Below are 25,963 nucleotides of genomic sequence, written 5' to 3' on the forward strand. Positions count from 1 at the left end.
GAATTCCTATCCAAGTATTTCCATTTTTTAATGATTATGGGCCAAAGATGCAACTCATATGTAACTAATCTTACTGGATTTTGAATTTAAAGGATAGTCTAAAATGAATCACTTTTTCTGTCACTGAAAGATCAATTAAATTAACAAGTATTTTTGTATAAAATGTAATTTGGTTTCCTCATGAAACTGACATAATAAGCATGCAAAAATGGTTGAACCATGCTCATAGTCATGAAAGATAATTTTACCTTAACATATCAGAGAATACATTTTTTAATGAAGATGCTGGATAAAAATGATCTCAACCTTGGTGCTTAAGTTTTAACTGTAAATTGTTCCAGGCTTAATAAAAAAGCAGAATAAAAATAAAATAAAATAAATAAAATGAGCACCACAAAATTGTTAATTTAAATTCTGCCTTTAAATATTTTAAACTTTCATACATCATATAAGGAACAGGTAAATTAAGGATAAATAAAATGCATGTAGATGCTTCACTTGGCATATGTCAAAATACCTGAAAAAAGCTGAAGATTCATGCTACCATAATATCCGGAAAAAATATATATATACAAATATTATTTTTGAACTGAAATGTCACACAGGAATGTGAAAACATACTTCACTTTTATTGTCTTTCAGGCATTAACGGCAACATTTAATTTGTACTGTAGATTTCTGTAACATGTTTAGTATGAATTCTGAACAGTAAAGCGGACCCCCCCCCCCCAAATAACATTGGTAAGTAGAATTTTGAAATGTGAGAGTTTTAGTCCTTTCTCATGGTGACACTGGATGCAGAATTTAAACACTTCCATTTTTTTCTCTTTCAGTTTCATTTCAAGTATGGTCAGTTGTGTGATTAAGTTTATTTTGTTATTAATAGACCAAAGAGATCTCCTTTCCTAAATGGGAATACTTTTGTATTTATTTTTGTATTTCATATTTTCCAAGGCCATGATGTAGCACTTTAAATCTTTTTTTTTCTCTTTCCTATACTAATATCAGTTGAATTTTCTCTTATACGTAGTGATGGCTTCACATCAAAACAAATTATATATAATATTTTTTGCGTGTGTTCACATTTTATTTTGGAAAACAGGTGCTTAAAAATTTTAGAATTATTGTAAACAAATTCTAAAAAAGGAAAAGGAGAAAAAGAAAAATCACAGTATTTACAAAGTTTTCATAAATGGCTTAGCCATATAGAACACAAGACTTTGGTTTTATCCCCCTTTTAACTTTGGTTTAACATTTATCAAGATTTGTTGTTGTTCCATTGCCAAATAAAGCCTTAACCAGTGCAGAGAGGACTTTTAACAGGATTCTGCTGTAATATTTTTATACAGTATTGAATTTCTAGAACATTTCATGTATTTAATCCATGCCAATACATTATAGGAAGATTTTATTTAATACATTAGTCATTACTGCCCAGACATTTAACATTTTACAAATTCACAACAGTTTTTTTTTCCTCCTATGTGGCAAAATACCTTTCCTAATTTCCACCTTCATTTCTCTTCTAAATAACTTCCCAAGCTACAGACTCATCCTGTTTCCCAGGCTCATAAATCTGTAAACCAAACCTGATGTTTATTCTAATACTATCTTCCTGCCGATATCAAAAAATATTATTACGTCCTCCCAAATGCTAGTCTTCTGCTAAAAGAGGAAATGTTGCTAATCACTATTTGTCCTGATCTATCCAAATGTTTCTTTTTTATGCTAACTTTCTAAAAAAATTCTCAAGCATAAAACAGGTCTATAAAGTTACAGTCTTGAGTGTAACTAAAGATACATAGATTTCATTTTATTGTTACAATTGCCTGTATTTTTTGATAAATTATGTACCAGTTAAAAACACTAAAATTATCTCAAGGTGCAATATCTGTAGTGTTGTTAACAAAAACACACACACACACAAAAATATATATATTCTATTTTGTGGAAAAATGCAGCTTAGGTATGACCACTTAAAAAAAGAAACAATCCTCCAATTCTATCTAATTTTCTTTCCTTTTGAAATTAAAAACAAAAAAAACAAAGGTAATTTTAAGGCAGTGGATAACAAAAAATTCTGAACTAATTCTTAATCCAGTCATTCATACTATGTATCATGTAACCGTGAAAACAATTGTTTTCCAGAATGCTATCAATAAAAAGATTTTCCTGTCTAAAAATACTTCATAATAGACATCAGTATACACAATAACATGAATCTTGAATAATACCTGATTCCCCTTTGACAATTATCTACATGTTCTTAATAATTTAGCAGATTTTCATTATGTTATAAAGTTGGTTGGTTTGATTTTTTTTTTCTGTTTTTTCCCCTTGCAGATTTTTTTAAATATATTTTTTTCCAACAGTGATGTTTGAAAAACAGAAAGAAATGTTTCATTTTTCCATAAGGCAGTTTTATAAATTAAATACTCACTGTGCAAAGTAGGAGATTTACTGATAGCAATCAGAATTAGAAATGTACCTCTTTAAAGGGTGCAAAAACTAATGAAAATAAAAACATTACACTATACATCAGATTACCAGCAACTCCCAGAACAAAGCCTTACAGTGTATAAAAATAGCTACGTAAAAAATTTACATAAAGGCAAACCAAAAGAAATCTTCAGTGCAGACATTTACAAAAAAATAATATATATATTCAAACTGAACACAATTTTTGACCTATTATTACGGCTGTTGCCAAAATTAGTTTTGCTGATATTTTTTTAGCTTGAGAAAACTGGATATATTCTTTTGAAAACTTGAAATAATGGTCTGGTAATACTTGAACCATGAAAAGCCGTCACATCTTCATATGTATCTTAAATATAATCCATGTTCATGCTTCAGTTGGTCTATGTCTATTTTCTAAAAACAGAACAAAGAACAATAAGTAAAGATGATTCAGTATAAAGATGGTATAAAGGGCATAGAGGGATATGGTTGAAACTTTAGGATAGTTTCTGCATGTACCCAGTAATTAGGTAAAGAAAATTGCTCCATAACAGCTCACTTTTGTAGTACTAGAAAGATCTTGCTGATATATTGTTTAAATTGAAAGCTGTAGGGGGCAGTAGGGTAGTAAACATGAGTAAATAAATGAATGAAAGTAAGTAAGTAAATGAAATCCAGTTTGGTCTAGTGGTTAAGGCACCAGGCTAGAAACTGGGAGACTGAGAGTTCTAGTCCTGCCTTAGGCATGAAAGCCGGCTGGGTGACTTTGGTCCAGTCCCTCTCTCTCAGCCCAAGTCACCTTACAAGGTGGCTGTTGTGGGGAAAATAGGAGGACGAAAGAGTATTACGTGTGTTTGACACCTTGAGTTATTTATAAAAATAATAAATGCAGGATAAAAGAAATCTAAAAAAAAGAATAATGACAGCACAGCATGGAAAAAGCAGCAAAAGCAATATACTGCATATAATATCTTGTTAGGATAACAGAAGTATCCAGAAATAATTGGTTATTTAGAGTTCATCACTGTTCTCCAATTATACTGTTTTTAAGAGTTTTTGAGAAACTAGTTGAGAACATCTGTACTGAACTCTTCACAGCTTGTACATTACTTTGTGCTTATAAAGAAGGTAATGAAAATTGCTCTGATGTTTAGTCAGGAAATGAGAAGACTGTGAGGAGAAATAATAGCTGTCTTCAAGTATTTGAAGGACTGCCATGTAGAATATGAAGCAAAATGGTTAAGAATTGTTCCAGAAGATAGGATAAGAAACCAGGGGTTATATTACAAAGAAGTGGCTCATGATGGGCATCAGGAAGAATTTCTGATTGGTAAGAATTGTTCAAGAGTAGATCAGACTGCCTTGTGAAATAAAGGACTCCCTTTTAAACAGAGGCTGGGTGGCTATCTGTTGAGAATGCAGTAATAGCGTATTCCTGTATTGAGCAGGGAGTTGGACTAGACGATCTCCCATATCCCTTCCAATTCTTCTATTCCAATTCTATGAAGCCTTTAACTTGACCTCTTTATTGCATTGAAATGATTCTATATCTAATGTATCACACCAAACAGGGACATAACTATTTTTCATATTTAGGATTTCCTAAAAAGGAGGGTCTCCATTCATCCTCAAGCTTACTGCCCAGTAAAATGATTTTATCCCAAACTGCCTCATCTGGACTAAGGCCACCTGAAATATTCAAGATAGCCATGTTCTGTGCATTTGCTGTTGGTATGAGAAGACTAATGGTTTAGATTTAAGATGCTATATGCTATATGCAGCTCATATGTCTTTGGTCAATTAAGGCTTTCACATAATACTTTTTGGCAAGATACAGAAGGTATAGATTTGTCTGAATCCTTAATCAAACCTGTGCCACATACTGCACATTCCCTACTGATAGTAAAAGCAGCATCAGCCAGCTTTGGCGCATTTTGGTCAGTATGCTACATATGCCACCCATGCCCTTTTTCAACCCAAGCATGTTCATGAACTTTCACTGCAAGTTAAGACCTCTAATTTAGAGATTTGAATGCCAACGTACTGTTGCCTTCATTCCGTCAACTAAGAGGTATGTGTAGTGTACTGATGAATTTCTATACTAGTGAAATATCCTAGTGATTTGCAATAAAAACACTGAATGCAAAATATTATCCATTAAAATAATTAACAATAAAAAGCTTGTCTAAAATGTTTTAAAGCCCCCTTTAAAAGTCACTAAAGAAGTCTGTTCCTTCAACTAATCAGGTTGTGCATTCCAATATCTGGAGTGGCTCCATTGAAAATTTGATCCCAAATAAGCCCACAGTATCTAGAAGGAAAATCATACGAAAGAAGACATTTCTTTCAGGTAACCCAGACCAAAGCCTTCTAGAATTTTAAAAGTATTGTGTAGCACTGAAATATTTTTAACACCAGAGATTATATGTTCTCTTTAGTACTTCAGAAATTAACCTTCCTGCTGAATTCTGTACCAAATGAAATGTATTATTCATACAAAAGTTGGCTGCACATGTAATTTAGCATAATTGTCTTCCAAGTAAGGACAAAATTGGTGTATCAGCTAAAGCTGATAAAAAAATTGCTTCTCGCTATTGCCTCCATCTTTGAAATCAGAGAGTTACCTGGCTCTAGAAGCAGCCCCAAACTGTAAAATACTTCTGGTTTATTGCATCCCTGCTCCTATAATGAGCCTTTCTCATGTCTAAAGTCAGATCTTTAATCCAATCCATTATCATCTGCATTTAGCATTTGAAGGAAGACAAGGCATTATCTGAATTTGTTACAGAAAAACTTATCAGGATATTGAATATCATTCCACTCGAGTTACCTAAGTTCTCTCTAAGCTAGAAAGCCTTAGATATAGAAAGGTAAGAAGTACAAAGATATCTGCCAAGAGATATTTTTCTTGATAGTCAGCCAGTTAATTCAAGTGGAGCTAAGTAAGTCAAACTAAAATTTCAAAATACAGAGGAGTTATATCATTACCACACTTCAATGAGTTATCAACAGCTGTACAGGAATGGAGATATAGGAAAACCCAGTATGATAATCTGCTTTATCTGTGTAGGATCAGCTCTGTGGAAACCATAACTAATTTCTTCTTACACTGGATTTTTTATAAGGACATCTGAGTACTATTGATTATATACCATCAAGTTGGTGTTAGCTTTTCACAACCACACAGATAGATTTTCTCCAGGATTTGTTCCTAACCTGGTTCTTCAGGTATTCCAACAGACAGCATGATATAAATCCTGATTAACAGGTAAGTTTCCAGGACAATATGTATGTACTATCAAATGAGGATGATGTAATTTCATTAAATCTCTCTAATATTGTTATATTGTCTATAGAATTCATATTGAGATGACTTTTTTTTTACTGTGGCTTATAGTTTTTAGTAATAAACCATTTTTTTTTGGTCCTTGATTGCAGTAATAATAGCTTTTTGCAGATTTTGAAAAGCATTGAAGAAAGGATGCTACTTCGAAGCCAGCCAGACCAGCACTATATACAGCGAAAAAGTCACTGTCTTGTTTGTTGACGTTATCCACTGTGGGAGCATGAAGACTGGCTTAATAATTGGGCATCTCTAAAGCAGGGAGGCATCCTTTCTTCCCTGATAGAGCCATGTAAAATCTAAACATATTTTAATAGCTAATAACTTCTGCCCAAAAATTATAAGCCATGTTATGCGAGAGTCACAATGTCAAATGGTAGAACATGTAACTATGCATAAATGGTAGCATCCAGACTGTAATGTAAGAGATTTTATCCATAAAATTCAATAAATCTTTCACAGTTGTGAGTGGGGGGGGGGGCAAGGTAAAGACAAAACCCCTGTATGTGCCTCAAACTCATGGAAAGAGAAATATGCCACCGGACCCTGAACTGGGGGGGAGAATGGAGGACATGTCAGATAAAGTTATTTGGGTTAGAAATTTGTAGTTCATTGTGTATAAACTGCTGGCTGGCGCCAGCAAAGATATGCTTGAGTAGGATGAGACCCTGAAACAAGTAGGTGATAAGAGTTGCAGGAACATCCTGCTGACATGTAAATCCAGTAATCAAGGATACTTGTGAAGTAGGAAGATTGTGAGCTGAGCCCTCGGAGAGGGGGAGGACAGATAGGGTATAAAAGTTTTGTGTTAACTTCGTTCAGGGTTCCTCCTTGCATGGAGGGACTCGCCTTTGCAAACGCGTTACAAATAAACTCTTTCCTCTGTATCATCGGACCTTGTTGATTGAAGTTCTTTTGGGAGGTTTTCCCGCTGACAATTTGGCGAGCCAGCCAGGAGTCCTGGGAGTGATATCGGTCCGGAAGGATCAGGGTGGGGTAAGTGGCCACCGCTTCCCGTTGATGAAGTGACTTCGCCCGGTCCTCCTGGAGCGACTCCCAGGGCCCCGATTAAACGAGACGGTACAGAGAAAAGAGAGGAGAAAGTCCAACCGCTGGGTGAGTGGTTGGTGGAGAAAGTCCAGCTGCTAGGTGAGTGGTTGGTGGGACCAGTCGTAGGTTCTGACAAGAGCTGGAATAGGTGAGTGCTTGTTCAGAATAACCGGCTGCTGTGTGATCTGTCGGATGGTTGTTGAGTTTAGGCTGTGTGGGTGGTTAAACAGTCGCAGTTCCTGCAGGTAGCCGTGAGGGTCCGGTGCCTCAGGTCGGCTGTAGTGCTCCATCGAGGACGGGTTAAAGGGGAGTCAGACTTTAAAAAATTAGCCAGCGTCTGCTGGGAGTCTGGTTGGATTTCGCCGCAAGAGAGGGCTTAAAATTCGCATCCAGCGTGGGCTGGAGTCCTCTCCCTTGGGGGCGAAATCAGTCAGAAGGTCGACCAACCATGGGAAAAGGACAGAGTAAACTACCTGGGAGACTGGAGGGTCCTGGTGCAGAGACGCCAGGAAGGGGGCCAGATCCGGATGTGCCCCTGGGACAGCTGATTAATCAGTGGGATATGCCATGGCTGAAAAAGTATACTAAGGGACTATGCGCGCAACAGGGAAGACCGGAAGGGCGACGACGCCCTCCGGACCCTGATTCCCCTTTAGGGCAAGTTTTGATAGAAGAAAATTGGGGGAGGAAGTAGTAGCCCCGAGACACCTTTGAAGTGCATGTTAAAGCATTGGAAACGCTTCTCGAAACTCATCTCGATGCCATAGGTTGAGGTCGGACTTTAAAACTAGCCAGCGCTTGCTGGGAGGCCGGCCTGGTTTTGCCCCCGACAGTCAGAGGCTTAAAATTGCTGGAAAGCAAATCCAGCGTGGGCTGGAGTACTCTACCTTGGGTGTAAAACAATCTGAAGGTCGAGAGGGGGCTAGTGCTGATCAAGGATCAGGGTGAGAGAAGGCAGTAACCAAGATGGGCTGAGAAGAGTATAGAGGATCTCTTAAAGGAAACGCAGAAAATCTATGTGCAAAGAGAAACAGAGAAAAACATAAGCAGAAGGGCAGGATCATGGTAGCAACAGTAAGGGAAGGTTATGGAACAAAGGGAACACAGCAGGACGCCGCCACTCAGAGATGAGGAAAAGTATAGGTGTGGAAATGGCGGGGAAGAAGAGAACCGGTAGAAATCAATCCTGGGAGTCCTTCAGGACTGTCAGAATTTGTATGAGTATGTGAAAATGTTTTCTGTTTGTAGGTATTTGTCTGTGTATTGGTATGTATATTTGTTGAGGGAAATGGTGCAGAGTGTGTGTGTGTGCTCATGTATGTGTGTGTGGCATGGGCATCTGTCCTGAGCTGAGGAGAGAAAGTCTGAAGAGGAAGAGAAAAGCTATGTGAGCTTGTCCCTTAAGGAGTTAAACATGAGTCTGTCCCTTTAAGGAACTGAACTCCTCCACAGTAAAAGGGGAATGCTTCAGGTTTTTTGAAATCCATAGCCCTGGCCATTTTTGGCTATGCAATCCCTTCTGTTATTTGCTGTGAATGGAGGGACATGGGATTTGATAGTGCCATGTGTTCAGTGCTGTGAGTAGGTGACCAATTTAATTTGTGTGGAAGGGAATTGGGTAAAAGTGAATTAAATAAAGTGAAGGAGAAATAAGAATGAACTTGTGATGTTGAGATGACTTGAGAGAAAGAATGCCTATGGGGTGGTACACAATTTTGGAAAAATATGGTTAGAGAGGGGACTAAAGGGAAAGAAGTTTTTCCCTGTAATAACACCACAATTACAGGAGCTTTGCCCGACCTGAGGAAGCCTTGTGTTTTGTGTTGTTTGCTTAATTCGAATTTGGAAACGAGAGCTGAGGATTGGCAACTGTATGTGGATGGAAGGTTGGATGGACGAAGTGTCAGTGATTTAGTTGAGAGTCTGTGGATTGGATTGATGCAAACCCACAATCCAAGGTGACAAGATATTCAGACTCTGTTATCAGTCTTCCTGACACTGGAGGAACAGAGGATGGTTATTGAAATAGGGCAGAAAAGGGAAAGGTTGGGAGGATATTCTGGCAGAGCCCATAAATGGACAGGGTGTTTGCAGGGCAAACCCAGGAGATGGAGAGGAATAGGAGAAATGAGAGAATGAAGGCAGAAAGAAAGGGAAATGTCTTGTTTTAGCTCAAGGTTTGTGGCCCCAAAGAGGGGGAGGCAGGGGGAGTTCTCGGAAGATCGGGTCGAGGAGGTATTCCATGGGATGGAGGGCTCGGGAAACAGACAGGCACGGACAGGACCTGGAGAGGCGCAGGCTCTCTGGGGAGGGGAGTTGAGTTGAATCACAATAGGGCAGTTGAGCGTGTGGATTGTCTCCAATGAGCAAAGGAGGCAGCTGGGCACGTCAAGCTGCAAATGGTGGCGATTCCAGTACTAGAAGCCCCGCTTGAAAACCCGGTATGGGAACCCATTGAGAAAGAGAACAGTTGAATGCTGAAGGATGTGAGAAAGCGGAAAGAGGATGGAAGACAACTGATGGAGTTGAAATAGTGTCTTCTGAAGTTATGTGGGGGATTTAAGAAAAAGTCCATGAAGGAGGGCATTGGGGAGCTGATGCTCTGGTTGAGGCTGTAAAAGGAAAATATTGGAGTTTAAAAATGTGAACTATAGCTCATAGTGTGTTGGAAATGTTTAATATGTTTGAAGGTGAATAAAAAGGCAGCAAGAAAGAAAGAGGCAGGAGGCAGACCACTGGCCCCCTGGCCGTTTCAGAGAGCACAGATAGACTATACCGAGCTAACAGAAAAAGTGGGGTGGAAGTATTTGTTGGTAATTAAAGACCAGTTGACAGGGTGGATAGAGGCCTTCCCGGCTCGGAGAGCTACGGCTTCTATTGTAACCAGACTTGGGTGAATGTGAGTGGGACTGACTGTGTACGAAGGGTATGTAACAGGGGTATAGATGGGGTAACCATCCAGAATTGCACTTCTCTGATGTTCTATAATAAAAACAGAAGAGAAAAAAAAATGGACAATGTATGGTTTTAAGTAGAGCTTCCATGGACTGGTATGATCTATCTGAATTTTGTTTTCTTTTGGTTTTTTTCTTTTGTTTTAAAATTTGGTTATATAACAGCCCAAACACTAGATAAACTCTTATGTCAATGCTTTCTTTTTCTCCTAGTTTTACAAGTTTTGATTTTAGGGAAGTTATTGGGGAATTAAATATTGGCAATTGAAGTATAATATTGTTCTTATTGGAAAAAAAAGGGACTTTAAGTCATTATATATATTTTAAAATTAGAGGTTTGGCTGTAAAAGTCTTGACCCAATTTTGGGGGTTTTGAAAAAAAAAAAACTTGTTGTTTAAGCAATTGGGTCAGGTGGCGAAGAGATGGCCAGCCTACTTACTTAGGGTGGTATTTTGCTAGGGCAGGAAAATTAGTTTTATCCAAAGTAGTGCTTAGATATATCCAAAACTACACCTACCAATCTAGTCACATGGGACAAACACTTTAGGGGATTGTGTGTCTAGAATATTTATTTGTCCTGGAATCTTTTTGAAAGCCAAACAGGTGTGTGAGAGAGATGTGTGGTATGCCAAAAGGACAACCCAAAGACCAACCAAGTTCAACTCCAGGGGAACCTCCAAAAGGGGGGTTTGGGGTGAACCGTTTCTTAGAATGGGTGAAAGGCTTTCTTTATAGGCTAAAAAGACACTTGGAGAGGCTAGGACCAAAGGCAGGATCCACATGGACACAAGCCTTTTTAGTGACAATACTAAGTCTCTGGATTGCTCCTAAGAAAAGACTAAGAGTCAGTCCATTTGAGATGGGTGACTCTATCTTGGATTCTTAGTGGAGAAGTAGGAGACATGCATGCCATGGGGAAGACATTTGTCTGCAGGTATTTGAAACAGTTATCTGCGCAAGTCTTGTCCTTGTCTCCCTATCTACAGGAACACAGAGCCCTACTGTTGGAACAGCAGGCGCATCCTTTTAAGTCTGGAAATTGAGTCAAACCAGATGGAGGGGAGTCGGCAACTGAGTTGGGAGAAACCCTAAAGAAGACACTGGTGTTGCCAAATACTGCTGGACTGTGCAGAAAAAGAAAAAATGCGCCTGAACTTTTGTCTAAAACCTTGTAGTTTTGATGACCATAATAGTCCCTGAACCTGGAAAAGAGAGTCACAGGGTTCAAGGGAAGCTTTGAAGATGTACTCAATTTAGAAAAATAGGGAATTTCTATTTCCATATGAAAAGGGATTAGGGTACAGTTCTGAAATCCAGCCTACCTGTAGTATGGAACTACAGTTAATCCACTGGTTTGGATTTGTTAGCCTTATGGGCTGGTGCCTATAACTCACACCATCCAAGAGATGGAAGCTTCAGTTAAACAGCATCATCAACAATGGGGGAAAAATGGCCCTGGGAAGCTCAAGAGGCGGACCCAGGGTATTTTAACAGCCTAACCCAGGCAGGTAACATAACTGCTAGAAAGGAGCCAACGGACGTTGTTTGGTCTCTCACTACCAATTTAGTGGCACAAAGCTGCTTTCGTAGAAATGGAACTGAGGAAGTAGGAGAACTGATGTGCAAAGGTGTTTGGGATTTGGAGGATAAGTGGTGGAGTGCCGGAGGAGGACCAGAACCCAAACGTATTAATTGGGAAAATAGGGTAGCTCCTGAGGGGATGTATTGGATCTGCGGAAATAGAGCATATGAGCAGATCACAGCTAACTGGAGCGGAACCTGTACGTTAGGATGGATTAGACCATCATTTTTCCTCCTCCCCATGAGAACTAAACAAATCTTGGGGGTGCCCATATATGATGAAGTGGGAGGTAGAACAAAGAGAGGCACGGCAGAGACAGAGGGTCTAGCAGGAATCGCAGTGGGCAAATGGAAAGAGGATGAGTGGCCTCCTGAAAGAATTATCGCCTATTATGACCCCGCTACTTGGGCTGAAGATGGGTCTTGGGGTTACCGCACCCCGATATATATGATTAACAGGATAATGCGTTTACAGGCTGTGTTAGAATTAGCAGGAAGAAGAATAGATGCTGCTTTAAATGGAGTTGCCCAGCAGCAAGATAAACTGAGAACTGCTGTATATCAAAATAGGTTAGCTCTGGACTATATACTAGCCAAGGAAGGGGGAGTGTGTGGAAAATTTAATCTAAGTAACTGCTGTTTAGAGATAGACGAGACCGGGAAGGTGGTGGCTGATCTCACCCGGGATCTTCGAAAACTGATACACGTCCCAGTTCAAACTTGGAAGGGGACATTTAACTCTGAGGTGGGAGGGGGTTCTTAGGTGGACTATTCACGAGCTGGAAACAAGCTCTAATGATGGGAATCTTAATTTTAGTAGGACTAATGTGTATACCGTGCCTCATCCCGCTTATTAGAATTATTGTTCAGAGCACTATTGAAAATATGGCTCCCCAAAAGGTTACGTATCAGAAGTTGGAGGGGAGTGATCCAGAAAAGTACCGAGAAGAGAAGCATATTCTGGAACGACTTGAGTTTGAGGCAATGGGGAAAGAGAAAAAGGGGGGAATTGTGAGTGGGGGGGGCAAGGTAAAGACAAAACCCCTGTATGTGCCTCAAACTCATGGAAAGAGAAATATGCCACCGGACCCTGAACTGGGGGGGAGAATGGAGGACATGTCAGATAAAGTTATTTAGGTTAGAAATTTGTAGTTCATTGTGTATAAACTGCTGGCTGGCGCCAGCAAAGATATGCTTGAGTAGGATGAGACCCTGAAACAAGTAGGTGATAAGAGTTGCAGGAACATCCTGCTGACATGTAAATCCAGTAATCAAGGATACTTGTGAAGTAGGAAGATTGTGAGCTGAGCCCTCGGAGAGGGGGAGGACAGATAGGGTATAAAAGTTTTGTGTTAACTTCGTTCAGGGTTCCTCCTTGCACGGAGGGACCCGCCTTTGCAAACGCGTTACAAATAAACTCTTTCCTCTGTATCATCGGACCTTGTTGATTGAAGTTCTTTTGGGAGGTTTTCCCGCTGATGCAGTGAACCTTGGTTCTGCGATCAAATGTATGACTTCAGAAAAGAATGTTTTCTTTGAAATGGCTCAAGACTGACACATCAGAATGAACCAAATAGTTGATCTAGTCCTGTTCACTACCTATATATATATGCTTAACATTTCCTCCTGATGGTACATTTTAGGCTTTTAGAATGAGTTGAATCAACAGCTTGCATGGAATTCCTGGTTCATTCAGTAGGCATAGGTCAGGAGTACTTTTATTGTAACAGCTATAGTAACAAAATCTTAACAGGTCTGAATGTGCTTTCTCTCTTTTACTTTATCTTTGTATGAATGAGGGAGGGGCTTGTCTGAGACATTTTCTCAAATAAGTTTTTTGGCATGGGCTCAAGTCCCGCTTAACTGATGGTTGCCTTGGTAGTGGCTCTTCCTCCTGTTCTTCAAGGCCATTCCTTATTCCCTCTACAGGATGTCTAAGACACAAGCAGCATGGTTATAATGTGTAACTTGTAGCACATTTTAGAGCATCATTTTTTTCTAATCATTGAAAATGACAAACTATTGCTGTGGAAGGCACTTCAAATTTTAAACAGGTAAAATTGGATTTCTCGCAATATGAATATATATCAGAAATTCCTTATCCCTTAATTTAACTAATGCCGGGATTAAATTATATTCAGAGGATATAATACATTTTAAAGTTGTTAAAACGTACCTGGAATGGTAACCAACTAGTTTGGTCTTTCAGGCTTCCAATTTGTGATTATTTTCTTCTAACTTTTTATTTTCCTCTGTATTTCCAAGATCTTTATCTACATGTTTTGAAGCTGATCTGAAATAGAAACAACAACACTGATGTCTCATCTTGCTCTTGTTGTGATATCCAATTATTGGATCGGCACACAACGTTTTGACCTCTGCAACAGAAGATTGTTCTGGTACTAACATAGGAATCTGATTTTACTGGCAAATGAAAGACTATAATGTGATGAATAATGTATACATAGTTATACCTTTCATTTTCTATTTTGCTCTCATTTATAAATATATACATTAACTTGTTTGGCTGGAAGAATTTGCATTTTTAAGAAAAGTTATTAGCAAAATTTAATTTCAGGTTCCTTGAAAGAATATGCATATTAACGCTGAAATGCTATTAACACATCTTTATCATTAAAGTACTCCATTTATATGCACTGAGATAATAATTGCTTTTCTGAGGTTTAAACTGAACTATTGGAAATTAGAATGTAAAAGTCATATATTTCTAGCTGGGTTCTCCTTCTGTGTGAGAAACTGATTTGGGGGGATTTCAATTAATTATGAGCAAGTTCTAGAAAAATAAAAATAAACAGAACTATAGCTTATTTCACTAATACTACCCCATAACTCTGATACAAGTTTTTCTCCAAACATACAAGTTTTGCCTCTTTCTAACACTTCTAATTTCTTTTCCAAACCAACATTTAGGCTGAAAATGCAAATTTATTTACTGGGGAGAATTTACTCATGCAAAAGGCAGGCAGGCAGGACACCTTCTCTGCCACTGGTAAGTAGTTCTTAGCTTTTAGCAGTCTTCAGCTTTTGGGCCTTTCTGTCTCGCACACTCTCCCTGTATCTCCACATCCCTAACAACTCATTTGCTTTTGTAGCATTTGCTTTCATGAAGGAGCAGGCTGCTACTTCCAAAGTAAATGAATCCTATCCATGTGCTAATGACCCGAGCTACTGTAAGGGTTAGGGTTACACTGTCTCCAACCAATATTCCATTTTTATATCATTTATTATTTCTCATTGTCACTGGCATGAAGAATGTTCAGTCAAAAGAAAAGGCAAAGCCCTAAAATGATGTAATATAAATGGCATGTAAATATTTATTAATAGTTACAATATGCTCAAGCCATGTAGGCAGATCACCTTTACTTATTGCAATAAGTAGCTTCATTTTTGTATTTCCAAACTCTTAAAATGTAATTTGGCTGTCCACCATAAAGAATGCCTCTACTTGGATTTTACTGGACTTTCTTTCCATGTAAGCACAATTTAGATTCTAACATTTTCAGTATGAAATAAATGACCAAACTCTTAAAATAAGCTTATCCAACTCATTGCACTCATAAATAATATGAAGGCATATAACAGAGAAACCATGTTATAGCTATAAATAATATGTAGACATATAACAGATAAATGTTATAGGTATAGGTACAACTCGGTGTGGCTTGGATACTATACCATATGGTGTCTTGGTGCTCTCTGAGCTTGGTTGTTTGCTTGCCAACTAGATAACATCATCAGTGCTACTGAGTGTGGGATTTGCTCCCTGTTTATATAGTAGCTTGCCCTGCCAGTGTTGGGGTGTGTGTAGTTTTCTCCTTGGTAGTTCCTTGACTAGGATATTGTTTTTTACTTGGTTGTTTGGTGTTCATTCCTGCTTATCTGGGTGTTGGCTGCTGGAGAGGAGGTGTTCTGGTCTTTTTGTTTCCTTCTTAGCTTTTTTATTGTCTCTTTTGAATGGTATGTAAATATGGTTTATAAACATATACAAACCTCACATAAACCACAAACACATATAAACCACATATAATAAATCACATTTACACACCACATATACAAACCGCACATATAAATCACATATAATAAACTACATTACACACTACATATATAGAGCACATATACTAAACCACAAACACACAAACCACGTATAATAAAACACATTTACACACAATCTTTCAAGTGATTAGGTTTATTCTAAAATGACAGGCCTGGTAATTATCTATGATTTAGCAACACTCAGTTCCCAATGTAATGTCTGTTAGTTTCTTTATCAGTCGGCCCTCTTCAGAAATGAATTTGAACTACTGACAACATATTTATATTTATTATTGCAGGCAATAAAACATAAGTGTTAATATTTTAAAGCTAAGGGATCAAGTTCAGCACTACGACTGCAAATCCAGCAAAGAAATAATCAGGGACAACTTGTTGATTGATCATTTTCATGCATTTAAAGAAATAAATTAAGAAATAAATTTTAAAAATCAAAAAGTGAATAGACTGTGTGGATAACAGTAGAAATAATACCTAAGTAAAAGCAGTGCGTGGGCAGGTTATCATGAAATAAAGACATAAAATTAATCCTAGGCTGCTGTATGTCAGAAGAGTGCCAGACCAAATTTTGAAGCATGAAAGAAAGCATTTAAAGCCTAAGCTCTAACTTATGGTGAGATAAATAGGGAGTAATAACAATTTCAACACAATATGTCATTAAAATATGTTTGAGATATCTTTATATTAGTTTCCTCACCCTCCTTAGATACCAGCCAAAGAAAAGTCATAAAAATGAGAATGTGATACATCATATGTTTATTGTCTCTGTCTGTCTGTCTGTCTGTCTGTCTATCTATCTTACCCTTACAGTATTGGAACAAATCCATCATGATCATATATGTTTTAAAGTATAGTATACATAAGTTAATTAAATGGTAGGGTAGTATTTCAAAGGTATTTCAAAATCTACCAAGACAAAGACATGTAGTTAGTTTTGCCTAAATAAGCACTTTAAAGAATACCTACATCTCTAGAACTGCAGCTGTTATTTAACTTCTTTTGACTGGTCTGTCCTACTGCTATTGATAAAATAGGTAGAAGAAATCAAGATGAAATTAAAATAAAAACAGAAAATATCACAATGCAAGTTTATCTATTTAGTTTTGGAAAGCAACTTCCTTCACTGTAATTAGACTAACTCAAGTCTTGTTCAAGCAGAATGCTCAGAAGTAGCACTGAACACAGAAATGAACAGCTGTTCTCCTCTGTAAACTTGTGCTGTGATTGCAGTGGAAATATTCCATGGGTAGAGCATGATTTTACACAACAGAGGACTTTCTACATAGCATAAGACTTTCATGTATGCATGAAGGCTTCCAAATGACCTGGAACCTTGTATTATTGGATTTAGATCAGCAACCTCTTTATGGCTGTGGGTTCCCCATTCTTGTTCTAAGAATCAGTGGATGGAAATAAAGCCAAAGACTAACAAGCATATGATTTTCCTGCCTTCTTACTTTCTGATATATTGTAAGTAAGTAAAATGTCTGGAAAAGGATTAGTATCATTGATACCCAGCTAATGAAGAAAGAATTCAGGCAGTTGGATGGGAAGAAAAAGGATTAAACAAAGGCAAGAGAAGTTTTACATTCATTCATATAACAGTGTTCTTAGGAACTTAGAAACCTCTATTAGATTTTGCTTATTATGGTCTAATACTCAATTGGTACTTTGTTATTTTATTATTAACTGTGAGGAGACACAAGACAAAGTAAACTTAAGATGAGTAATTGACTGGCAGAAAGAGAAAGAAGAGTTTAGACTCAGCAGTGCCAATGTGTTTCCTCAGCAGTTAGCTTCCCCAAAAGCTACGGTAAAGAGATTACTGCTAAACCGAAACTCCCACATTTAATGGAGTCCCTGCTACTTCAACTCACAGTGAGTAACCGTGGAAAGTAGCTTTCAGGCTAATGTATTCTGCAAAAAAAAAAAGACCCACTTGGTTGGCATTTTTTTTCTGCTCTTGGCTACCATGGTAATTAAGTACTTCCTTAAGCATTGGCTGGGTGAAGAGGTCTAATTTAATTATCCTCAGTTTAGGTGTTAATAGTTGCATTGCCTGAGGGGAAGGCAGCCTGCAGGACTTTTGTTTTTAGTTTTTTAGCCTTGCAGCCGAGTAAGCAGCTCACTCCTCTCTGAGAGCATGTGTGAATGCACAAGCCTGTAAATATGTTTTTGTGCTTTCTGTAAATACATTTATTTTTATGTCTGGTGTGTGATTTTTCTAATCTCTCTGGGCCAAATGCTTTCCAGCACTCTGCAACAGGTAAATGCTTTCCAGCACTCTGCCCAGTAAAGCAGCCCAGTAAAACCTCAGAAAGAGCAGAGAGATCAGCTCCACACCTCATGCACATTTTTAAAGGCACGTAGCAAAGACCTGTGAAGAATTTTCTTTGGAGCCGCCTGGAGATTTTCCAGCAATTGCCAGTCTACAGGACAAAGAAGCCAGCTGAGGTGACTTGCAAAAGAAGGAAGAAGCCATGGCTGCCTCCCAGCCCTCAGCAATGCCTCTGGAGCACCTATCAGAGACCAACTATTTGAATTGGGCCCTGAAGATAGAGATGTATCTTCACAGAGAGAATCTTTGGCTGCCAATTGGTGAGCAAACCCCCCAAAATCCCAGTGCTGAATGGCTTAGACAGGATGAGTGGGTTAGAGCCACCATTATCCTGGGAGTTGAGGACAATCAGCTAGTCCACAAGCGAGGTATGCAGTCTGCAAAGCAACTTTGGGATGCTTTGACTTATATGTAAAGGCAACAGCAGGGAGTAAAGTTACCCTGATGAAAAAGCTGTACAAAGCCTACCTAGCAGAGGGAGATAGCCTTCCTGAGCACCTGCATTATATTCAGCAGCTGTTTGTTGAGTTGCAGGAGAGAGGAATGGAATTTACACCTCTCACAAAATCCTATATCCTCCTGTCCTCACTGAATGAAATGTGGGACATGCTGATTTGTACCCTGGAGGCTATGCCTGAAGCAGACCTCACCCCATCGTATGTTACACAGTGCTTACTCGCTGAATGGGAGAAGAGAGAGGAAAGATTCCCCCCCCCCCCACATCTCTTCTGGAAAGCTGCAGCATCAGAAAATAAGGAAAAAGACAGGAAAAGAAGCTGAGGCTACAGTGCTAGCCAGCCAGCGATGCTTCAGTTGTGGTTCAGCTGGACATTTGCAAAAAGACTGTACCTTGAGACCGAAGAGTAGAAAGACAGAGAAGAAGAACACAAGGGCAACACAGAAGAAGGCTCTTCAGACAAGCCAAATTGCACAGGTTGCGGAGAAGGGTAATTCTGATGTATGGGTGTTAGATTCTGGGGCCAATTGTCATTTATGTAATTGTAAAAGCTCTTTTGTGTCACTGTCTAAAACTGAAAGACAAAGTGTGTCTTTGGCTGATGGGTCTGTGACCAAAATTATGGGACAAGGTGATACATATTTATCCTGCTTGAGATAAACTGTAAAAGGTGTATTGTATGTGCCAAATTTACAATCAAACCTTTTATCTGTGGCACAATTAGCTGCAACAGGGTATACCATAACATTTAAGAAAAATGGTTGTGAGATACGTAAAAATGGGAAATTGTGTGCTACTGGTATGTTAAAAGACTCCTTGTACATTGTGCAAAATGCAAGGAAGCCAAGTTGCAAAGCTGCAGTTGGCAACACTCCATATCATGACCAATGTGTACACCTGATGCACAGGAGATTTGGTTATGCTAATTTCAAGTATATAGCACAAATGTCACAGCTGTGTACTGACCTAAAGATAAAACCCTGTGATAAATACTTAGACTGTGTAGTTTGCAAAGAATGCAAAACACTAAAAGCTCCTGTGAGTAAGCACAGTGACAGAGTTACAACTAGACCTTTGGAAATTGTACACTCTGACATTATTGGTCCTTTTGCTCCAAGTCTTGGAGAAGCAAGGTATGCAATGACCATCATTGATGATTTCTCAAGATACACATTTATCTACATCTTAAAACACAAAGATGAGGCATTTGAGAAATTTAAAAGTTTTGTGACATGGGCAAATGGAAAATTCCCTAGGCCTGTATCTGCACTCCAATGTGATAGAGGAGGAGAATACCTTTCTCACAAATTCAAAGGGTTCCTAGCAGAAAAGGGGATAGAACAAATTCTTTCTAACCCTTACACCCCTCAGCAAAATGGTGTTGCTGAAAGAAAGGGCAGAACTTTGCAAAATGCGATAGAATGCATGCTTAAAGATTCCAGGTTATCATTCAGGTTTTGGGCAGTATCAATATCTCCTGCCTGTTAATGTACAAAACAGATTGTATAACTGTGATTCAGGACACTCCATTCCATTGGTTTTATGGTATGAAACCAAAGGTAAACCATCTGAGAGTGTTTGGTAGTACTGCATGGGTTCATATTCTGAAACAACAGAGAAGGAAAGGAAGCCCCACAACAAAGAAAGCCATCTTTGTTGGCTATGAACAAAGCCAAAGGAGCTACAGGTTCATAGTGGGAGAGAAATTAATAATTAGCAGGCTGCAACAGTAAAGGCTTTTCACATATTCACAGAACCTTAGTCTTTAGAACAAGTGAATGCTTTACCACCTGAGATTGCATAAAATTGGCATTCTGCCATGCAACCGGAGTTAGCATTCTTGAAAGAAAATAAAACATGGAAACTGGTAAATCTACCCCCCAATGAATGCTGTTTAGGTTGTAAGTGGGTTTTCAAACTGAAAAGGGATGCTGATGGCAAAATCCAAAAATATAAAGCAAGGTTGGTTGCAAAAGGGTTCACTCAAAGGAAAGATTTAGACTTTGACAAGACTTTTGCACCAGTTACTAAAGGTGAATCAATTAGATTACTGTTAAAAGTTGCTGCACTCAAGGGAATGTCAGTTAACCACTATGACATTCAAACTGCATTTCTCTATGGTGATTTAGACCACAAATTATACATGCAGCAACCCCCTGGCTATGAAAAAGGGGAGAATCTAGCCTGTGAACTGCAGAAGTCAATCTATGGGTTAAAACAGGCTGCTAGATTCTGGAACCAAAAATTAGATGAAAAACTGCAGAATTTTGGTTTTGTAAAAGGAAAAGCAAAGGGACGCGGTGGCGCTGCGGGTTAAACCGCTGAGCTGCTGATTGGAAGGTCGGCGGTTCGAAACCGCACGGCGGGGTGAGCTCCCGTTGCTCGTCCCAGCTCCTGCCAACCTAGCAATTCGAAAACATGCAAATGTGAGTAGATCAATAGGTACCGCTTCGGCGGGAAGGTAACGGCGTTCCGAGTCGTCATGCTGGCCACATGACCCGGAAGTGTCTATGACAACGCCGGCTCCAAGGCTTAGAAACGGAGATGAGCACCGCCCCCTAGAGTCGGACACGACTGGACTTTACGTCAAGGGAAACCTTTACCTTTACTAAAAGGAAAAGCAGATCCATGTGTATATATGAAGAAAGACAAACAAGACTGTATGTATCTGTGCATTTATGTTGATGATTTGCTGCTGTTCACATCAACAGAAAATCAAAGGCTTGATTTTGAAGCCTGCATGAAAAGCCATTTCACATTAAAAAGCCTTGGAACAGTAACAAATTACCTAGGTTTGGAAATACACAGGGAGAAGGATGGTAGCTTTCTATTAAGCCAACGTAGTAAAATTCAAAAGCTCCTAGAGGATTTTAATATGCAAAACTGTAAACCAGTCTCTACTCCGATAACAGATTTTCAGAAAGATATAGGAGAAACTCAATTAACTGAGGCAGAGAAATATAGATCTGTAGTTGGAAGTTTACTGTACATAGCAAATCACTTTCGCCCAGATATCTCAAATATTTCTCTGTGGCCATTTTAAGTAGACAGAGAAGCCTACATCTACTGGAAAAGCAGCATTGAAGAGGTTAATAAGGTATTTGCAAGGAACAAAGAATTATTGCCTGAAGCTAAATGCCTGTGGAACAGAGAAATTGCAGGCTTTTGCCGATTCTGACTGGGGAGCAGATGTCAGTGACAGGAAATCTACTTCTGGGATTTTAATTCAATTTGCTGGGTCAAGCTTAGGCTGGCATTCTAGAAAGCAAACACTTGTTGCTCTTTCCACTGCAGAAGCAGAGTTTTATTCCCTAGCAAACACCTGTAATGAGGTTATATGGTTTAAACAGTTGTTAAAAGACATAGGCATGGAAGTGAACCAGCCTATTACAGTTTATGAGGATATGAGGATAATCAAGCTTGCATTGCTATGGCAAAATCTGAAGCCTGCAAGAATAGGACAAAACATGTAGATATTAGATATTAGATACTGCAGAAAACTGCAGAATTTTGGTTTTGTAAGCAGATCCATGTATATATGTGGAGAAAGACAAGACTGTATGTATCTCTGCATTTATGTTGATGATTTGCTGCTGTTCACATCAACAGAAAAACAAAGGCAAAATCTGAAGCTTGCAAGAATAGGACAAAACATGTAGATATTAGATATCACTATATCAAAGACATGATAGCCAAAGGCGAAATAATATTAAAATATTGTGAACTAAAAGACATGATTGCTGATATTTTAACCAAACTTCTTGTTCTACCAAGACATAGAGAATTGACAAAGAAAATTGGTTTGTGTCTTATTCCTTAGCATAAAAAAAAAGGAGTGTTGGCATTTTTTTCCTGCTCTTGGCTACCATGATAATTAAGTACTTCCTTAAGCATGAGGTCGAATTTAATTGTCCTCAGTTTAATTGTGAAGAGGTCGAATTTAATTGTCCTCAGTTTAGGTGTTAATAGTTGCATTGCCTGAGGGGAAGGCAGCTTTTGTTTTTAGTTTTTTAGTCTTGCTCCTCTCTGAGAGCATGTGTGGATGCACAAGCCTGTAAATATGTTTTTGTGCTTTCTTTAAATAAATAAATTTATTTATTTATTTTTATAGAAATGTCTCATGTGTGATTTTTCTGATCTCTCTGGGCCAAATGCTTTCCAGCACTCTGCAACACACTCCACCCAACTTTTTCAGGCAAAACTGATGGGAAATATCCAAAGTAACATTGCTTAATAAAATATAGGAAAAATTGATTTTTATTTCCTCTTCTTTTCTTACTAATGAACAAATTAGAAATTGGTCTGGCTTGTTTCAAGCTGCTTTCCACATAGTCTCAAGTCCCTGACTAGTAAACATTTATGATATTTTAAATATTGTTTGCTAATTTGCAGTAAATAAGAGTAGTTTTTAAATATCAACACTGAACTGACAGAGAAGGACTTACTTTACAAATAAGCAAGTAGATGGAATACATTTTACTGAATTTTTTGGAATGTCATGATGTATTAAATAGGTGAAAAATCATTGTAATATGTGATACCAAACATCAGATGACTAAAACACTATTTTATATATAAAATAGTATTTTCCTTCAAAGGAAAAAAAATGCATAAACTAGCCCTAAGGTCTTCTTTTTTGTATCTTAATTTTTCAGCATTTCATAAAAGAACTTCGTGAGCTATAACATAGAACTTCATGTACACTGAGCATCCGTTAACATGCATTAAGGCAACCCAACCTAGCAGTCAACTCCAGGCCATGGGGAATACACACTGATAACTATTACTCTGACAATATGATATCCTATTTTGTCTTATTAAAGGTCCATGTGAACTAATCACAATTACAGCATGACAACTGCAATTACCTAGAGATATTGTAATTAACAAGAGTGAAAAGTAATACCTGCATGGTGATTAATTATTTCTACCTAACAAGTGCTCCTCAAGATACCACAGTATCTGCTTATTTTTAAACAATTTTGTCGGTTAGTTGCAACATTCAAACCTATTAGTCATAATAGCTTGGACCTAGTTAGAGAAGGGCTAACTACTTCCATAATGATAGTCTTCTGTTTTTAGATCAGGGCTGGATAACATGTCTCTTTGGAACACCCCTATTCCCTATACACTAAACTGTGTCTACTAATGCTTTTTCTTACGTACTTTCCTCATCATAATTGAAGTGGATAAACATTACAGAGAGGATATTTTTTGTACTGTAGCATTTTGTCTATGGATTAAGAGAAATGCGGATAGTAATGCTGCTTTGGAAAAAAGTGGTTCTGTTTGCTCCAGTTTTTGAACTATTTATACAAAATTTTATGTGCTGTCAAATGGTGATGGGCTTCCAGGCTAAATGGCCACCGTCTAATTTCTGGTATCCTGACATTTTTCTGGCAACTGTGGCTGGCATCTTCAGAGGCAAAGTGATCTGCTCCACAGCATACTTGTCAGCAGCTCACAGGCAACTGAACAGGCACTGACTGGGGCTCTTGTATTTGTGATGAGGTAATCTAGCTTCTGATTGATCTTTCTTTCAAACTAATCTCTAATTGGACTCTGCCACGGGAATTTGAGGAAGCTAGTTCCTGATTCATCCAGGTGAATTTCGATTGATCTACTGTAATTTGAAGAAATTCCAAGAGAACTAATTCCTGGTTAGTCTGTCTTGGTGGGTCCCCCCCCCCAACCCCTCAGGTGAAACTGCTGTAGATACTTACAATTGAATAATTAGAGGTTGCTTCATCTTGGTATAGCCAGGCTTTGTTGACTCTTAGGTTCTCTTCCTTCTTGTTAGAGTTGCTGAAATGTTTGTGAATCCTGACAGCTTCTCTATGCAGTTGCCAGTACTGTTTGTCTTTAAATTGGATTTTGTATCCATTATGTAGCCCTGTATGTTCTACTATTGCTGATTTTTCAGGCTGTCCTAGCCAGCAATGCCTCTTGTGTTCCTTAAATTGAAATACTGTGTTCGGGGGTCCCAATATATACCTGTCCACAATGCAGGGAATGTGGTAAATTCCTGATGATGAAAGTAGATTTATGCATCCTTAGGTGATTGAATTACTTGGACTTTCTTAATTGGTTCACAGATGGTTTTTAGGCTGTGTTTCTCCAATAATTTTCCAGTTCGATCTGTACCCTCAGTATAAGGGAGAAACACTTTTCCCACTGGGGATGCTATCTTTCTTTCTCTCTCTCATTATTTTTATTGTTGGATTGAAGATCACTTTGCCTCTGAAGATGTCAGCTACAGCTTCCAGTGAAACTCAGGATATCAGAAAATTGGGCCGTAGCCATTTAGCCTAGATGCTCATCACCACTTGATTTGCACCAGCTGTGAAAGCCTATGCCAGTATATTTTTTGTGCTGTCTCATTGCTTTTTTGTATTTGATATATTTATAGATTTTTTAAAACCTGCAAACTGCCATGGAATTACTTTAGATAAAGGACAAGAAAAATATTTTAGACAAATAAACACGCAAAAACATACTTCTGCCTATTTTTACAGAATATCATAGAAGCAGATTTGGTGAGATAACATATTTTTATCACTATAAAATATTAAGAATGTTATTACTGAAGACTTACTTAGATTTCTTCATGCATAGCCAGTAAGCAACACCTGCAACCATTGCTGCTAGAAGAAGACCAACCACGATTCCCACTATTAATTTTGCCTGATCATTAATATCTTCCCTATTATCATCTAAAACAAAAGAAGAAAATGATGATGGGGTGTCTTCAAGAAACTAAATATGGAACACTCACTATAGGTTATAATATTCAAAAGCATTTTTAAGTTCAAAAGCTTCTTTAAAACAAACAACAAAACTACCATTATGAATGCATACATATTTTATAGTACAAGATATCTTGGCTGCAATCCTTAAATCATTTGCCTTACAATCATTTTGTAGTTCCCCTTACTTCACAAGGATGGCACAGAGATTTCTTCTGAGATTTTACAAATGAGATTTTTGCAGTCTGAGAACTGTCTGAAAATCTACCTTTGGTGCTTTTGAAGTAGGCAGAGCAATCCTATGCCTGAAATGTGGTATTCTTTACATTTTATCTTCCACTGTGAGCAGTGGGAGGAAGGAATACAATTAGCTTAGCCATTTTCCTATTATTTGAAGCCTAGGGTTTTTCTTTTTTTAAATAACTTTAACCCAAAGCTGCTCCTGCCTCACTCCTAGCAGACCTCCATGAGTATCCTTTCAAGGCTTTTTGAGCTTGGGATTTTCCAATTCTGAGAGGAAAAGAAAAGGAAACACAGAACAGTCACAGAAACTGCCAAATATTTTCCACTTTGCATTAAATCTCAATCCAGATTTGGCAATATTGCTTCCCAAAGAGGCTTTCATAGATCTCTTTCATTGTATATAAATGCTATTGGATCCTTTTTAAAATCTTGTTTAAGAGCTGTGTTCCTGGCTATCTAGTCAATTTGATCAGTTGCAATTACTGCACCTATCAGGGACCTTCAAATAGATTATTTTTGACAGTGCCAGAACTCCTGAGCCACTATACTGGATGAGAAACTAAGGTGATAAAGGGTTTCAGCTTCTTGCTCCCCTACAATAAAATCTCTATCTGCACTTTTTACTACAAAATAAAGAATGATTCTTAGTTAAGTCTGTATAATAAAGTATAGTTTGTATATGTAGTGATATAGTACTGCAAAACTAGGAGGTAAATATT

General features: G+C 38.2%; 1 protein-coding gene across 3 annotated transcripts in view; it reads right to left on the bottom strand.

Annotated features, from left to right (window-relative positions):
• Positions 1–608: 608 nt before the first annotated feature.
• The window catches only part of ALCAM (activated leukocyte cell adhesion molecule), a 154,039-nt gene continuing 128,684 nt past the window's right edge, over positions 609–25,963 (bottom strand). For all 3 annotated transcript variants that reach the window (XM_063305588.1, XM_063305586.1, XM_063305587.1), the window contains 3 exons: positions 24,851–24,968; positions 13,566–13,682; positions 609–2,874 (listed from right to left, as the gene is read on the bottom strand). In XM_063305588.1, the coding sequence (XP_063161658.1) occupies positions 13,595–13,682; positions 24,851–24,968 (206 nt within the window). In that variant the 3' untranslated portion in view covers positions 609–2,874; positions 13,566–13,594. The remainder of the gene's footprint in view (positions 2,875–13,565; positions 13,683–24,850; positions 24,969–25,963) is intronic.

The sequence above is a fragment of the Candoia aspera genome, chromosome 5 (genome assembly GCF_035149785.1).
Source record: "Candoia aspera isolate rCanAsp1 chromosome 5, rCanAsp1.hap2, whole genome shotgun sequence".
NCBI lineage: Eukaryota > Metazoa > Chordata > Lepidosauria > Squamata > Boidae > Candoia > Candoia aspera.